This window comes from Danio rerio, chromosome 12 (genome assembly GCF_052040795.2).
Source record: "Danio rerio strain M-AB ecotype USA chromosome 12, GRCz13ab, whole genome shotgun sequence".
NCBI lineage: Eukaryota > Metazoa > Chordata > Actinopteri > Cypriniformes > Danionidae > Danio > Danio rerio.
Genome location: NC_141032.1, coordinates 12349438 through 12366260, shown reverse-complemented (window position 1 = coordinate 12366260; position 16823 = coordinate 12349438). Strand labels below are relative to the sequence as shown.

Genomic DNA, 16823 nt, shown 5'->3' with positions numbered 1-16823 from the left:
ATAAGGGCTAAAAACCCATTATCATTGAGAGCCATGGGTCGAAAGTTAAATTTCCTACTTTATTTTGTTATGTTGAAAAATAAAAAGAAAATAATGTATAATATTGCTTTAAAACATATTAACTAATGCAGTATAATTTTCAAGTTTAACTTATTACAATAAAAATAAATACAAATAAATTTGTTACACAGTGGATGTCACGATCACCAGCGATCCACTCCTGACAGATCACTGGTGAACTACATATGTCATGTTTAGGAACTACAAATCCTATCAGGCCATGTCACACACTAGTTGCTCACAGCTGAGACTTGTGATCACTGATCATTCAGACTATTTATACACCACACATACACCAGTTTAGATTTAAATGTATGTTTGTATTTCTTTGTTTTGCCCCTTTTTTTTATTTAACTTAGCCTTGTTTATTGTTTGATCCTGTTTGACACCTACTTTGACTGTCAGCTTTTGACTACGTTCTGTATTGCCCTTTTTGTAATTTTGCATTTCTGTTTGTCCCTTATTTGCTTAAATATAAATGTATTTTACCTACACTTGGATCCTTGTCTATGTTGTTCTTGCTCTGATCCCCTTACTTGACAGTGGAGTGCAATGCTGGATACACTAGTCAAGCAGAATCTGCCTTTGCCTTCATTTGCTCATTGATGTCTCTGCATTGTCTTCTATCTGTCGTGTGACCGTATGTACAATTAAAAAAGAATCTGATTTATTTACATTTAATTGAAACATTTTCAGCTAGTTTTTGTAGCTTAGCAATTAAACAAACAAAAAGGTTATATTATATAGAAACCGCAGACTCTAAATCATCCTCATAATTCTTCTTAAATGAGATGGTGGGCAAAATCAAAAGTTAACATGGGCCAACTTTGGCCTGCGGGCCCTAGTTTGGGCATTCCTGGTTTATGGAATAAAATATAAGTTATTAATCAAACACACAACTATAAATTGTAAACCCAAAGAAACTTAGACCTTTAGAGTTGTCTTTATTGTATTTAATTGATTTTTTTTTTTACTTTTAGCTGTGCATGAAATCCTCAGAATAAGAAAAATTCATAATGTCATGAAATTATTTTTGGGGGGTTAATTATTACTTGGATTTCATCCTTTCCCACCTCACCCTCTCTCTGTGTAGAGGTTAAGACACTGGGATCCTGCTGTACCCCAGTCTTCCGCTGTGAGCCATCCGTACTGCATGAGGGCTGATCGATCAGTGCGCTTTCACATCACAGTGCAAAGCTATGCCAACGGAGAGTGGCAAGAGCACAGCAGTGGAACTGTCAATCAACACTTCGGCTTATGCAAGCGCCTCTGCAGGAGCAAGGTACCAGCACTCAAAGACTGACATACAACTCAAGAAATCTTCAGAACAAAGTTACACAAAAACAACAATAATCTAAACAGCAGTTGCTGATTGCCCAAAACACTTAAGATTTAGATTGCATAACATTTTATACATCAAATTATTAGCAATCAGTCTTACTTTATTATTTTTTATGTTTTGCTTGATGTGTTTTTAATTAGATGGAAGGAAATTATTAGTTTCATAATTAGGATCAATCGAAAGGCAAAAGAGAAAGTTGTTGATTTTAATGAGTTTTATTTATAATTTTTTTTTTTTTTTTGCATATGTAGTGGCTGTGTAGAACCAACCGTAAGGGTTGCTTAACACAAGAGAAGGGACTAAGCTGGTTGAATAAAAGTAATTTATCTAAAACTATGCACAGTAGTCTGTCCTGGCTAAAGGTCCCAGATTACCAGTTAACTATACATAAATGGAGAGTTAATCTCATATTAAAGCAATGTTATTGTAAAGGATGATAATTAAAGTAAACCATAAACGAAAAGCACTATAAGCAAAAGAAAGCAGGTGAATAACATTCTATGCTCAATAATAATAGGATGTTCACGTGCACACAGTTAATGGCCTTTAGGCTCATTAATAATCTGTTCTAAGAATGGTTAAAGCAAAAATGTTGACCGCTGCTGCTTACAAAGAATCTCAAACTATTGAAAGTAGCATGGCTGTGTGTGCCAGAGCATTGAATTTTTTCCAGTCTATTTCAAAGAGAACTGATCACATCAGTTGCTTTTCCAGGCACGGTTGCTTCGCGCAAGGAAGTCAGAGCACGCATCACATCAGCTGTATACGCAACATTTAAGCCCTTGTAAGTGAGTGTGGAGTGCCTGTCTCACAGTGTGCATGATCCTCTCATTCTTTATTTACCTGCTTTCTTTTGCTCGCACAAACAATTTATTTTGTCATTCGTGCTGCTTCTCGATTCTAAGATCACATTTGCAGCATATTGACAAACGGCCATAAACTAAAGTTCTTATCTTTAGTAACAAGCCAGCACTGGCAATTTAAAAATTACTTTCAACTAGCCAAAGTGGCTAGTGGGAGTGTGTCTAACCAGCCTGATCTCACAAGGAAACGTAAGTGTTTTACGTTTTGTCAGTTTAGTGGCTAACCCGTACAAATTTGTATAAGTTCAGTCGTACGGAAATGTACGATTTTAAAAAAAGGAGGCGTGGCAACCCCACCCCTAACCCCAACTGCCATTGGGTGATGAGCAAATCATACTAAATTGTACGAATTAGATTGTACAAACTCATACTAATTAGCCGCTAAATCAAAAAGTTACAAATTGCCATGAGATTGCATTGATGTAACCCATCTCAGCTGAAATGACCTGCATTTGGCGAGTTGGTGGGTAATTTCAAGCTCTGACTGTATTTTCTATAAAAGCAGTAATAAATAAGTAATAAATAAAATCAATGATTTGTTTGTTTTTTACATCTATCTAATTATATGATTTGGTTCTTGGAGTCAGGGTTTTCAGTTAACAGTTATATCTGTTTGACTTTTATATAAATAAACAATAAAACTTGTCAAAATGAAAGCAGGTAAAAAACATTTCATGTGCAATAATAATAGGATCTTCACGTGCACATGGTTAAAACAGCAACGCGCTAACAAAGCGCCTCAACACACCTCTTTTCTAGACCGGAACACCCATGAGTCCACAAAGTGGTGCAAATGGATTTGGTATTTAAACAACAAGGCGTAAATCGGGAAAATTAGGGTTTCTCTGGTCTGAAAATAGCAAAACGTTGTGGAAAACACGTCTTGTGCCTTATTGTGCCGAGTGTATGATAGGGCCCCTAATCTTTAAAATAATGAAATATTTAAAAAATTTGCAAATATATATCAGATTTGAGATACAATCACAATGAAGCTTTCACTAAATCCTTGTTTTCCTCAAATCAAATCATCACAGCACAGTTGAGTAGAGGAGAGGCACAAACAAAAATATAATTTATTTTTCTTGAAAAAAAAATATTTTTGAAACAAATTTCGTTTGCTATTATTTTTAACTTAATTTTAATCTATCTTTTATTGGTCAGTTATCTTTTATAGAAATAAACAATACAATTTGTCAAAATAACATTGTTGTATTGTTTTAAAAACAGTCTTATTATTTAGCTTTGGACTTCATATGCCAATTAATATTGTGGTATCAGTGAACAGTTTACTACTTAAACTGAAATGCAAACTAAGTTTCCTAGAAATCCTGTTTGTGAGGAATGGTAGCTAAAGAGCTTCTAGTTGTTATAGTTTTTTCTTCAGTAATAAGTGTATACACAATAAGTAATGGAAACCATACATTTTACACATACACACACACTTGCCATATGTTTTTGTATAAATTGTGTAATTTTATAATTTCTTTTTTTCTTTTTCCAGCCATTCCAGATTGAAGGACTTTCTCCACCCATTCTGGTGACCTTTGCTTTAGCTTTTCCATGTTGTTGATGCATTTCCCTGCGCCTGTCGGAAGAAACATAAAAGTAATATCAAACAGTTTCATTACAAATATATTAATGTATTACTTCACAATGCTTTTCATGTTTATTCATAGTGGATGTCTGTGTAGCAGCAGCTACTTTACATCTAGTGCCCTGAGAGTGAATTATACAACAGAAATTCACATGCTTGATAAGATTAATCAATAATTCAATATTCCAATACCACTGCTAAACAAAAGCAGCTCTTTGTGGGTTCAGCGTGAGAAATTCTCTTTACTGCATTTTTTTTATTTAACAGACAAGAGGTCAGGCTAAATTGGGAGCAGAGTCACAACTGAAGGGTGTTAGGCAGAGCAGAATTCAAGTATTAACAATGTTATTGTTATGTTATGCATATATTCTGAAGTACAGTATACATAGTATGCTTACAGATATTAGATAAAGCCCCGGTCAGCTCACATAATTTTTAATGTCAGTTAAGAAAGTCACCATGTCAAATCATGCGATTTTCTTTCTTGATGAAATCTTGACTTGTCGTGGGTAACAAATGTGCCAGACTACACGCTCCTTCATTATAAGTCATCCCGTGATGTCCACGACAAGTGTTGCTATAACAATATTTCTCAATTTCAATTTTTAATCTTATTTCAATATCAATAAACAATTATGCTTGCAGACATCTAATAACTACATTATTTAAGGGGATTCCTTACTACATGCATAGGATCAAACCTATGATTCCTTTTTAACACTTAAATATTTTCTTTGAAATCAAAATGAATATTTCTTATTAAACACTCCCTCACCTGGGGTCCGTTCTTCGTACGTGGATCACTCAATTAGCTGGATTTGGATGTTTACGATTTAACACGATCCAGGATCGTTTCGTTCTTCAAAACTCATCTGAGAGTTGTCATAGTAACAGTTCTGGTAGCTCAAACCTGTGTAGGAGCAGATTAATTTCATATAAACCGGATTAGATTGGGTCAGTTCAAGCTAAGACAATACACTTGGGAAAATAGTAAATAAGGCAAGGCAAGGCAAGGCAAGTTTATTTATATAGCACATTTCATACACAGTGGCAATTCAAAGTGCTTTACATAAACAGGAATAAAAAAGACAAGTTTAGGAAAATAAAATGCAGACAATAAAAAATATTAAAAACAGATAAAAACAAATTAAAATGAGTTAAAATAGGTTATAAAAGAATGAAAAAGAAAACGAAAAACATAATAGTGCGATCTGTCGGACGCAGCACAGTGCTCATTCAGTAAAGGCACAGCTAAACAGATGTGTTTTCAGTCTTGATTTGAATGTGCCTAATGTTGGAGCACATCTGATCATTTCTGGAAGCTGATTCCAGCAGCAAGGGGCGTAGTGGCTGAAGGCAGATTCACCCTGCTTAGACTGAACTCTTGGAACTTCTAGTTTATATGATCCTAAAGATCTGAGTGATCTGTTAGGTTTGTATTCAGTGAGCATATCTGTAATGTATTGAGGTCCTTGGCCATTTAGTGATTTATAGACCAGTAATAATACTTTAAAATCTATTCTGAATGTAACTGGCAGCCAGTGTAGAGACCTGAGGACAGGTGTGATGTGCTCTGATTTTCTGCTTCTGGTCAGAATTCTGGCTGCAGCATTCTGGATGAGCTGCAACTGTCTGACTGTCTTTTTGGGAAGACCAGTGAGGAGTCCATTACAGTAATCCACCCTGCTGCTGATAAAAGCATGAACAAGTTTCTCTAAGTCTTCACTAGAAACAAAGCATCTGATTCTTGCTATGTTTTTGAGATGATAGTATGCTGATTTACTGACTGCTTTGACATGACTGTTGAAACTCAGATCTGACTCCAGCGTCACACCAAGATTCTTGACCTTATTTTTTGTCGTTTGACCTTTAGAGCCAAGGTACGCATTCACCTTGAGAACCTCATCTCTGTTCCCAAACGCAATGACTTCAGTTTTCTCTTTGTTTAACTGAAGAAAGTTTTGGCACATCCAATTTTTAATTTCATCAATACATTGGCAGAGGGTGTCAATGGGGCTGTAGTCATTAGGCACTAAGGCTAGGTAGATCTGAGTGTCATCAGCATAGCTGTGGTAGGAGATTTGATTCTTTCTCATTATTTGGCTCAGAGGGAGCATGTAAAGGTTGAACAGGAGAGGTGCCAGAATCGAGCCTTGTGGGACTCCACATGTCATGGGTGTCCACCTCGACCTATGATCACCTATACTGACATAGTAACCTCTCCCTTCAAGGTAAGATCTGAACCATTTGAGGACTGTCCCAGACAGCCCAACCCAGTTTTCCAGCCTATCCAGAAGTATGCTGTGATCGACAGTGTCAAATGCAGCACTGAGATCCAACAATACCAGCACTGTTATTTTACCTGAATCTGTGTTTAGACGTATATCATTGATTATCTTTATAAGAGCGCTCTCTGTACTGTGATGTGCTCTGAAACCAGATTGAAAATTGTCTAAACACCCCCTGAAGTTTAAGAACTTGTTAACCTGGTTAAAAACAACTTTTTCAATGATTTTGCCAATGAAAGGGAGATTTGAGATTGGCCTGTAATTGTTCAATAGGGTGTTATCCAGATTGCTCTTCTTCAAGAGGGGTTTAACAACTGCAGTTTTAAGTGAGTTTGGAAAAATCCCTGATAGAAGTGAAGCATTTACCACTTTTAGGAGATCCATTTCTAAACAGGTAAACACCGTTTTGAAGAATGATGTGGGGAGCGTGTCAAGACTGCAGGTTGATGTTTTTATAATTTGCACCATCTCTTCTAAGATTTTACCGTTAATTGCCATGAAATCAGACATAATGTCTGACTTCTCAAGTTGTGGTTGAGTTTGTTTGATATCGACACAACTTGGCTGATTGGATGAGCTGATTGCCTTTCTGATATTATTGATTTTATCAGTAAAGAAATTAGCAAATTCATTACATTTGCTTACAGAGAGTAGCTCACTGGGAATCCGACTGGGGGGGTTTGTGAGCCTCTCTACTGTTGCAAAGAGTGTGCGAGCATTATTTACATTGTTGTTTATAAGGTTTGAAAAGAAAGTCTGTCTAGCAGTTTTTAGTTCCACATTAAAAGCCTGAAGACGGTCTTTATAGATATTATAATGGACTACTAGTTTCGTCTTTCTCCACATACGCTCAGCTTTCCTGCATTGTCTTTTCTTCATTTGGACTGCTCTTGAGTTTCTCCAAGGGACTCTCTCTTTGCCAGTTCTCTTCCTAACTTTAACAGGAGCGATGTCATTTATTACATTTTCAATTTTAGAATTAAACAAATCAAGGAGAGAATCAACAGAGTCTGCAGATATACTTGGTGCCAGCGATATGGCCTTCATAAACTGCTCACTAGTGTTCTCATTTATGCATCTCTTTCTGACAGAGACAGATCTGTCTTTAATAGCTGGAGTGATCAATATATCAAAGAAAATACAGAAATGATCAGATAGTGCCACATCCTTAACAACAGTCGATGAAATGTGTAAACCCTTAGTTATAAGCAGATCAAGAGTGTGTCCACGATTGTGTGTGGGTCCTTGAACATGCTGAGTCAGATCAAAAGTGTTAAAAACAGTCATCAGTTCTTTTACAGCATTGATTTCTGGATTATCAATGTGAATATTAAAATCCCCAGCAATACTAAAATAATCATATTCAGATGTTACTATTGATAACAGCTCTGTAAAATCCTCAATAAAAGCTGGAGAATATTTTGGAGGTCTGTAGATAATGATTAGTAAGATGCGTGGAGACCCTTTTAGTGCTATACTCAGATATTCAAAAGACAGATAGTCACCAAATGACACTTGTTTACATTCATACACATCTTTAAACAGGGCAGCGATGCCTCCACCTCTCCTATTAACTCTGCAAACACTCAAAAAGTCAAAGTTTAAAGGAGCTGCTTCATTCAGAACTGCTGCGCTACAACTGTCATCTAGCCAAGTTTCATTTAAAAGCATAAAATCAAGGCAATTTGTGTTGATAAAATCATTGACTAAAAGTGACTTATTGTTGAGTGATCTGATGTTTAGAAGTGCTAACTTAACAGTTTTAGTCGTTTTCACTACAGAAGTCTCAGATATACATTTAATAGACACCAGATTTGAATGATTTGCTATACGGTCTGAAAGAGTCTTTGGTTTTCTGTCACGTAATAAGACACATATCTGCGTAGAGAAAGCTACAGACACACTGGGTTCCTGCTTGTTCTGTAAACATCTGATAAAGACACTGTTACCTAAGCAGGCCCCCGAGACACATCAATGGCAGTTTTTAAGTTCACCAGCTAAAGATGAGGTGTTTTTTGGGACCTGGCGCTGTCGCAAAGACCTGAGGCCTTTCCTAGGTGTAGGGCGAGGTGGGCTTAGAGATGGGCGTGTGGCTTGCTGACTTTTGGTTGCTAACTGGGGGCTAGCAGCAATGGAGTGTGAGAGTTTAGTTCCAGCACACACCAGTTCCTCCATCTTTTTTGAAAAATCCAAGAGAGGCGAGCAAGATGACAATGAGAACGTGTCCGGTGACAGAGGCTGTGGGTCTGGGGTTTCTGGCTGCTGAGATATGTTTACCTGGCTGTTTTCCTGGGCATCATCAATGAGTGCTGAGACTTGATGCTGTTCTGATGCATCACAGTCTGCCTGTGTTGAGCTCAGTGTGCAGGGTGCAGACAGCAGTTTGTCCGTTATCGGCGGTTGTTGTGGCTGCGTGGTGTTATCTCTGTCCTTGTAGGATGCGTCAGCCACAAGTCCACTCAGGAGCTGATTTGAATTCCTGTGATCATCCGGACATTTGCTAGGTGTGTGTGTGTCATTCAGTTCAGTGGCATACACAGCTGATGGATGATGGAGGGAGAAGAGGATGTTGTCTTTCAGCACTTTTGCACCTAGCTTGTTTGGATGAAGGCCGTCTGATATAAACAGCTGTCTTTGGTTCCAGAAGAGATTGAAGTTGTCGATGAAATTCAGTCTTTTCATGTTACATGTTTTCTGCAGCCATGCATTTAGACCAAGGAGCCTTGAAAACATATTTGTCCCTCTTGCAGGGAGTGGTCCACTGATGAACGGCTGAATTTTCAATCTTTCAACTGTTTCCAAGAGCTCACAGAAATCTCTCTTGAGCAGTTCTGACTGCTCCTTCCGAATATCATTCTTCCCCACATGGATGATAATCCGTTTTGCAGTCTCATGTTTCCTTAATATGTTCTCAAGTTCTTTATTTATATCAGAAACTGTAGCATGAGGAAAGCAGTATGTCATGGTATCTCTGCTCCTAAAATTTTTGATTATTGAATCTCCAACAATCAATGTTCTTATCTCTGTTGCGATCGGAGCAGAATGCCGCTGTCTAGTCGGCCTTGAGCCTCTGTTCAGAGCAAAGTTAATTGCTGAGTCATGCGATCTCTGTCTGACTGCATTTGGGGAATCTTCACCCATATTACTCAAAACTTCATATCTGTTCTGAAGCTGTATTTGAGTCCGAGCTGTATTTGGGGTAGAGAACGCTAATGCAGCAGCGTTTGACCTTCGTGATCTGACCCCACGAGTACCCTTTGGTCTCGCACCTTGTTTATGCCATAGTTCACGCTGATTTTCAACAGTTTCAATCTGTTTTTCTGTTCTCAAAACAGTAGCTGGAGTAGATTTATAGGGCTTACCGGCTGAATGCTGTGAGGCTCCACGATGAACCGGTCCTGTGTAATTCGGCAGTTCTGGTTGGATCGCAAGTAACTTTGTTTCAAGAACTGCAATCTTTTGTAAAAGTTTGTGGCAGTTGGTGCAGCAGTGAGATTCCAAATCAATATGATCCAGAGCCATTTTCACAGCCGTGTTTTCCCGTCTCAGGAATGAAAGCAGCTCATATATAAATATATAAATATATATATATTTTTTTTAACTATATAGATAAAGTTAAAAAAATGTATTTTAATAAAACTTATGCAGTCTGCACTTTGAAATAAAACTAAAAGACTGCCACCTGGTGAGAGAAAATTTATTGATATGAACTTTTTAGATCCAAACGTGTACATGCACAATATTAGACTTGAAAAAAGATAACTTATGCAGCCAAACACATGTTTTGATCACTAATATGCCGGTTATTGACACCTTTACCAATATCAAAATGCTTTTTTTGATGCAAAATTCAACAGTTTTTCCTTACGCCGATTAAAAAAGCTTGAGTGGGCCTAGGTTACTATAATAAAGAAAATATTTTCTAAATGTAGAACTGAATACATTAATATGCATTGAAATACTCCTGACAAATAAAAGTGTAAAGTCTGCAGCCCACAACAAACGTGGTAAGTTATTATTGCGTGTCATATTTTACAAACCGTTTACTGCTAATTTGATGTAATTTTCATTACAAGGATAATTGAATATTAATCAGATGATGTCATTACGCTGCTGTGCCGTCAGCCAATCGTTGCATTGCTGATCATGATTTTGAGGATCGATAGATCTGTCATTCGCAAAACAGTTCATCCAGACATTTTAATCTGATTCGCAAACTTGTTTGAAGAACCAACTTAGCCAGAGATCAGTTATCAAGATAAACAGATCCAGGATCTGCCAAATCATTTTACATAATTTAGCGAGGTACGAAAAACAGACCCCTAAACTTGCCGCGAGTGAGACGGAGAAAATGTAAGCACATCAGCACAACGGAAAAATCAAATCCTCAAGACACAACCTTAAAAATAATCACATTCGACGAGTTAGTTAAATGAACAGCATCTTGCTGTTGCTCTGTAAATTAACATGAACATACTGGCAGCTGCAGTTGTACTGTTATTTTACAGTATGTTGATGTAAAAATACATGGGATACATTGATATCCACAATACTCAAGTGAACTCATTTTGTTCACTAAAAGCAACTGCCTCCAATTGGCCAACTGCTGTGTGAGTTTATGAAGTAATGTGCTATATACAGTTAAAGTCAGAATTATTATTATTAGATCCCCTTTTTATTTTTTCCCCCAATTTCTGTTTAACGGAGAGAAGATTTTTTTCAACTTATTTTTAAACATAATAGTTTTTATAACCCATTTCTAATAACTGATTTATTTTATCTTTTCCATGATGACGGTAAATACTATTTTCATTAGATATTTTTCAAGACACTTCTGTACAGCTTAAAGTGACATTTAAAGGCTTAACTAGGTTAATTAGGATAACTAGGCAGGTTAGGGTAATTAGGCAGGTTATTGTATAATGGTGGTTTGTTCTGTAGACTATTGAAAAAAAAATTGCTTAAAGCGGCTAATAATTTTGTCCTTAAAATGGTGTTTAAAAATTGTATAACTGCTTTTATTTTAGTTGATATGAAACAAAAAAGACTTTCTCCAGAAGAAAAAATATTATCAGACATACTGTGAACATTTCCTAGCCATGTTAAGCATAATTTGGAAAATATTTAAAAAAGAAAGAAAGAAAAAAATCAAAGTAGGCTGATAATTCTGACTTTTAAAGTATGCTTAGAAGCATACTTATAATGATAACTTATTTTAGTTAATTAGAAAAGTTTTGTTTAACCCAAGGGCGTAGATTTGCTTTTGACATTGGTGGGGACATACATCAGCTGCACTGAATAGCACAAATTCTGTTTCGCACTTTTAAAAATATTAATAAAGTACTTAATAATATAAAATAAACACTTAATAATACAAATAGCAATCAGGTCCCATGCTGCAAAAGTCAATTTGCATGATTTAACTGCAGTTGGGCTTTAAGGAGGTATGAATGGAGAGAAATTTAGAGTGGTGTGTGATGCAATTTAACGTTTTTATTCCGATTATAGTTTCTCAATCACAAAGGCCAAAATTACGAATTACGATTAATTGCACAGCCTTGGTCAATAGTATTACAGTGAACTCGTAGCGAACCTGACTTTTTGCACATGTAGGTTACTAAGGGTTGACGGAGCATTATTTTATTATTTTGAAGTCATTCATTTATTAATTTTCAACTGCTTTTCTGGGGCTGGATCGCGGGGGCAGCAAACTTAAGCGAAAACCCCAGACTTCCCTCTCCCCAGACACTTCCTCCAGCTCCTCCGGGGGGATCCCGAGGCGAGAGAGACATAGTCCCTCCAGCGTGTCCTGTGTCTTCCCCTAGGTCTCCTCCCCGTGGGACATGCCTGAAACAACTCCCTAGGGAGGCGCGTACGAGGCGGTGAATGAAAGTTGATTACTTTGAAAATTATTGGTTGGGACATTTCAATAATCAGTGGGTATTGATGGGGAAACATCCCCTTTGTCCATGCCAATTCTACGCCCTTGGTTTAACCCAAATGTCCTAAATTTCACAGCAGCACACATACATGTAAAGCTGGAATTACCAGAGAGATTCTGACTGCATCAGCAACTTAACAGCCACTGTCTTTATATAAAGAAACATGCAGAATAACATCAGCAGTTCATTGTTTATCTTTGACATAAATACTGGCTCTACTCTCCTCAACAATGGTGACACAGAAGAAATTTGCTTCAGGTTTTAAAGAAAGATACAGTTTTTTCCTCGATTTTATGGTAAACTATTGGCAGCTGTGGTTGCCAGAAATCTACTGTTTTTTTTACAGTCTACCGCTGTAGTTTAAGGGTGCTTTTAACTTAGACTTTTGTTTCGGAACCTGTCTCGTTTGCCCAGTTAGCGTGTTTAATTTGGCATATGTGAATCCACCAATTGCACTCGGATCCCCGCCAAAACAATCGCTCCGAGATTGCTTAAATGAGGTGGTCTCGGCTCGATTGAAACAAACTCTGAAACAGGAAAAGGAAAAGACTGAACCCAAAAGTGTGTAGTCTGGGAAGCTGAAGGAGGATCTGTCATTGTTTAAAGCTAAAAAACATTTAAATAAAAAAATGGCCAGTCCAGAGTCCTAATCTAAACCTGACTAAAAATCCCTGGAAAGTCATTGGTGACAAAAGGTATGGCTTAGAATCAATGAACTGCAGAAGAGTCTAGAGAAAAGAAAATCAAGATCACAGCAGAGCAGTGTGAGAGCGATGTCCAGTGATGGTGTCCTGGGAAAGACTAGTAATGTCCTGAGAAACTAGCCATGTCCTGTGAGAGAATAGCAATGTACTGGGAGAGACCAGTGATGACCTGTAAAGGCTAGTAGTGATGTCTTTAAGAGACTAGTGATATGCTGTGTGAGACTAATGATGTCTGTGAGAGACTAGTCATGTGCTGTGCGAGACTAATGATTATCTTTAAAAGATTTGTGATGCTCTGTGTTCTAACTTTTTCATTGCTCTTTATTATTTTCAATCACTGTGGTTTATATAAAATAAAAGATTTATCCTTTTTGTTGTTGAAGTTTCTAGGTTATTTATTAGGTTTTATTTTCTTCAAATTTCGAATGGTGAATATTGCAACATTTCTAAAAGAAAATCAAGTGTTCATAAATTGTTCTCTAATTTTGAACTGTATGTACACAAATTCAATGTACATATAATTAGGCTTCATCGCACCAGTAGCTGTTGTCTTTAAAGCTGGTTTCTCAGGTCAGCCCACGTCAGCTCTGTGGGCTGTCGTCATTTGGCTCACGCAACCTCAAAATAGTTTCCCTCGTCTTGAAATGGTCTGCATTGCTATTGTTTTCAGGGGCTGCGAATTGAGGGAAGAGGAAGTGTGTTTTGCGTGGTGCACTCTGTGTTTTCACATGGGCAAACTGCCACTGAGGAAGCAAAGCTATCCCGATCACAATACAAGTTGGAAAAGGCTCAGCAGTGCGGTGCGGATATACAAACGCCGTTCACAGACTACTGCCTGACCCGCTGACCTGCTGCATGCTTTAAATAAAGTCTGTCTGCTGCTTTGACCCACCGATGACTTCCCATGACCCATATTTTCAATGGAAAGTGACTGCGAGAAAGATAAAATAAATGAATAAATACAGAAACAAATAGTTTTTTTTTTATATAGATTTGTCAGCAAGGTTTAGGAATTAGATAGATAGTGAACACAGTTGAAGTCAAAATTATTAGCCCTCTTATGAACTTTCCTATGATTTTTTTCTTTTTCTTTCAAATATTTCCCAAATGATGTTTAACAGAGCAAGGAATTTTTTACAGTACTTCCTGTAATATTTTATCCTCTGGAGAAAATCTTATTTGTATCATTTAGGCTAGAATAAAAGCAGTTTTTTTCAAAAAAACAAAACATTAGCACCCTTGAGCAATAATTTTTTTCGATTGTCTACAGCAGTGGTTCCCAAAGTGGGGGTTGGGACCCCCTGGGGGGTTGGGAGACAATGACAGGGGGACGCTTGGTGATTTCCAAAAGTCAAATAAATTTGATTAAACTATTAGTATTGCTATATTTTATCCATAACCCACAGAAGATAAAAAATAGTAGTTAATATAGTTACACAAACATGCAAATAAAAAGCCATCAACCATTAGATTAACAACACAGCAAATGGATTTTATAGCACCAGGTTAAACTTTATGACACCTTTATGCAACCAAATACAGTAAAAATAAACACAGACCACAACAGTACAATGAGGATGATTTCTGAGTGGCGGTCTCCAAAATTAAACCAAGAGGCTTGTGCTAAAACAATATATGTTAAAAAAAATATTTGGTTGTTGGGATGTTGCATTTTTTTTGTGTTGTCAATATCCTAAATTAGGGAAAATTATTTACAAAGGGAGCTAATAATTCAGGAGGGATATAAATTTTGACTATATATATCAGAGGCACGTGTCCCAGTAAAAATCGCCGGTGCCCCAGTAAATGCTTTCAGATACGATTTACTTTATATGCAAGTGTATTTCTTAAGATCCCTGAATAAAGATGTTATTCTCTATGTGCAACCGAACCAACGCTGATGAAAGCAATGTAGTTTAATCAAAAAGCAAACTGAGCAGATAAAAAAACAAACTCGCTGAGAGGCGCTGCTCTGCTCCTGGTTTGGTTGTGAACATGCACGCCAAAAAAATAGCCATGCCACTCATGCGTTGTGTAACCGGCATTATAGTTTTTCATGAGGTGTTTTTTTTTCTGTTTGTTTGTTTTTTATTTTAGATTGATTAAAAAAGAACTGAAACATTTAGTCTTACTTTGAGTTTTAGAGAAGGGATATTTCGCCCAGAGTATATGATTGTGTAATAAAATCTATTTCTCCAAAACCATCACATCTGACTAGAACCTGTGCTTAAACAGACTTAAAATGTGAAATGCCTAAATTAGTTATTGAAGAGGAGGAAATTACTGATATTAATTGTAATAATTGGTACATTAGAAGAAATTTTGTTAATAAGTTTAGCTTTTTATGAATGGAAATTAAATTACCCGGTTCTGTTCACCATTAAAATTTGGCCTGGTATTAATAAGTGCCTAATGAGATGACAGAACTTTATTTTAAAATCCTTCATAATTACTATCCCTGTAATTCTTAGCTGTCTAAATGTAGTATTCTTCGCAATGCACATTCTGTAATTCTAAGCTGGAAACAATAGCGCATTTACTTTTAGAATGCAATTTTATAGACAAATTTTGGACAAAAATATCTTGGCTTTTCTTCTAAACTTACAAAAAACTTTTTTATTTTAAGACAATTAATTTATTGTTGTTGATTTGGAAGTCAGATTTTAAGGAAATGGACAATATGTTAAAAATTGTAACTCTGTGGCCTTTTCCATCTTCACAAATATAGAGTTATTCAGTGTTTGCCTAGTTTTAGAACATTTTGTACTGACTTGAAACTTTATTTTGAATCTGTCTGCCTATCGAAAAGTAAGGAAGCCGCTAAAACAACTGAACTGCTGAATAAAATAATATAATCATAAGTAATACCTTTAATATATCAGATCCCTTTTGGTACGCCTATGTAACATTCCTAATAATCCAAGTATAGTTTGAGATATTTGTTTTATTTCCTTTGATATATATTTCTATATATATTTTTTGTTTTCTTTAAATATTTGTTTTTCTTTCATGTATTGTTTTTTTCCTTATTCCTTGTATCATTTGTGCTACTAAATGTACAATGAATGTGTATAATTTGTATTCAGATCATACAATATTAGCACAAATTCATGTTTTATGTATTCCCTGTTATTTATGTTAATAAAAAATTATGAATTAAAAAAATAATAATAATAAATATAACGTTAAAATGGTTTAAAATCTTATCTATGAACATTAATAATTTCTGTGAGAGTAAAGCTGATTTCATTTATTCATACTATTCATACAGAACCTTTTTAAAATCAAAGTTATTTCAAGTTCAAACTCTTTCGAATATATATATATATATATATATATATATATATATATATATATATATATATATATATATATATATATATATATATATATATATATATATCAGGTCACTTCAACCTCCAATAACCTTTTCTCAAATCTGAAACGTGCACCTGAACAACAAGACACTTAAAAAGAGACCAAACGAGGGGATTTCCAAAAATACAGCACTGTTTCCTTCTTTAGCACCGTCTCTTTAGTCACACAGGGCACTGAAAGACATAAACAAAACATTTGTGTGTATTATATAATAAACAATTTGACGAAATAATCATATTATAGACGGTAATTAAACTTTCTAAATAAAAGAATGTGGATCAGTAAATTAAAAGCAACTTACACGTTCTGAAGCTGAACATCATTGTTATAGTACTACAATTCCCATCGTGCTGTTTTCTATATCCGGAAAGGGCCTTTTCCGCCTTCGTTCGCTGGTTTATAAATTCCATAGACCTCTACACTGGCGAAGACTTGACTCATGAATAATAATTTGATGCCTTGAGATACGCCACTTGATTGGCTGAACGAAGACATAGAAACTGGGTGTTTCTCAACAGCAGAACTGTCAAAGCCAAACGCAGCGAAGGTTTGGCTCATTTTTATTAATAAAGAAACGTGATTGGACGCTGAGGAAGGTTTATCCAGGGACGTAGGCATAAACTAATCAAGATTCATGAGCCAAACCTTGGCC

At 36.1% G+C, this 16823-nt stretch overlaps 1 protein-coding gene across 2 annotated transcripts in view; it reads left to right on the top strand.

The window, feature by feature from the left end:
* The window catches only part of btbd16 (BTB domain containing 16), a 54028-nt gene extending 40343 nt beyond the window's left edge, over positions 1 to 13685 (top strand). The window contains exons 17-19 of one of the 2 annotated variants that reach the window (XM_087275951.1): positions 1154 to 1342; positions 3767 to 3870; positions 13464 to 13685. In XM_087275951.1, coding sequence (XP_087132077.1) covers positions 1154 to 1342; positions 3767 to 3835 — 258 coding nt within the window. In that variant the 3' untranslated portion in view covers positions 3836 to 3870; positions 13464 to 13685. Of the gene's footprint in view, positions 1 to 1153; positions 1343 to 3766; positions 3920 to 13463 lie in introns of those variants that run through there. The other variant, XM_087275950.1, reaches the window with a different exon arrangement.
* The last annotated feature ends 3138 nt before the right edge of the window (positions 13686 to 16823 follow it).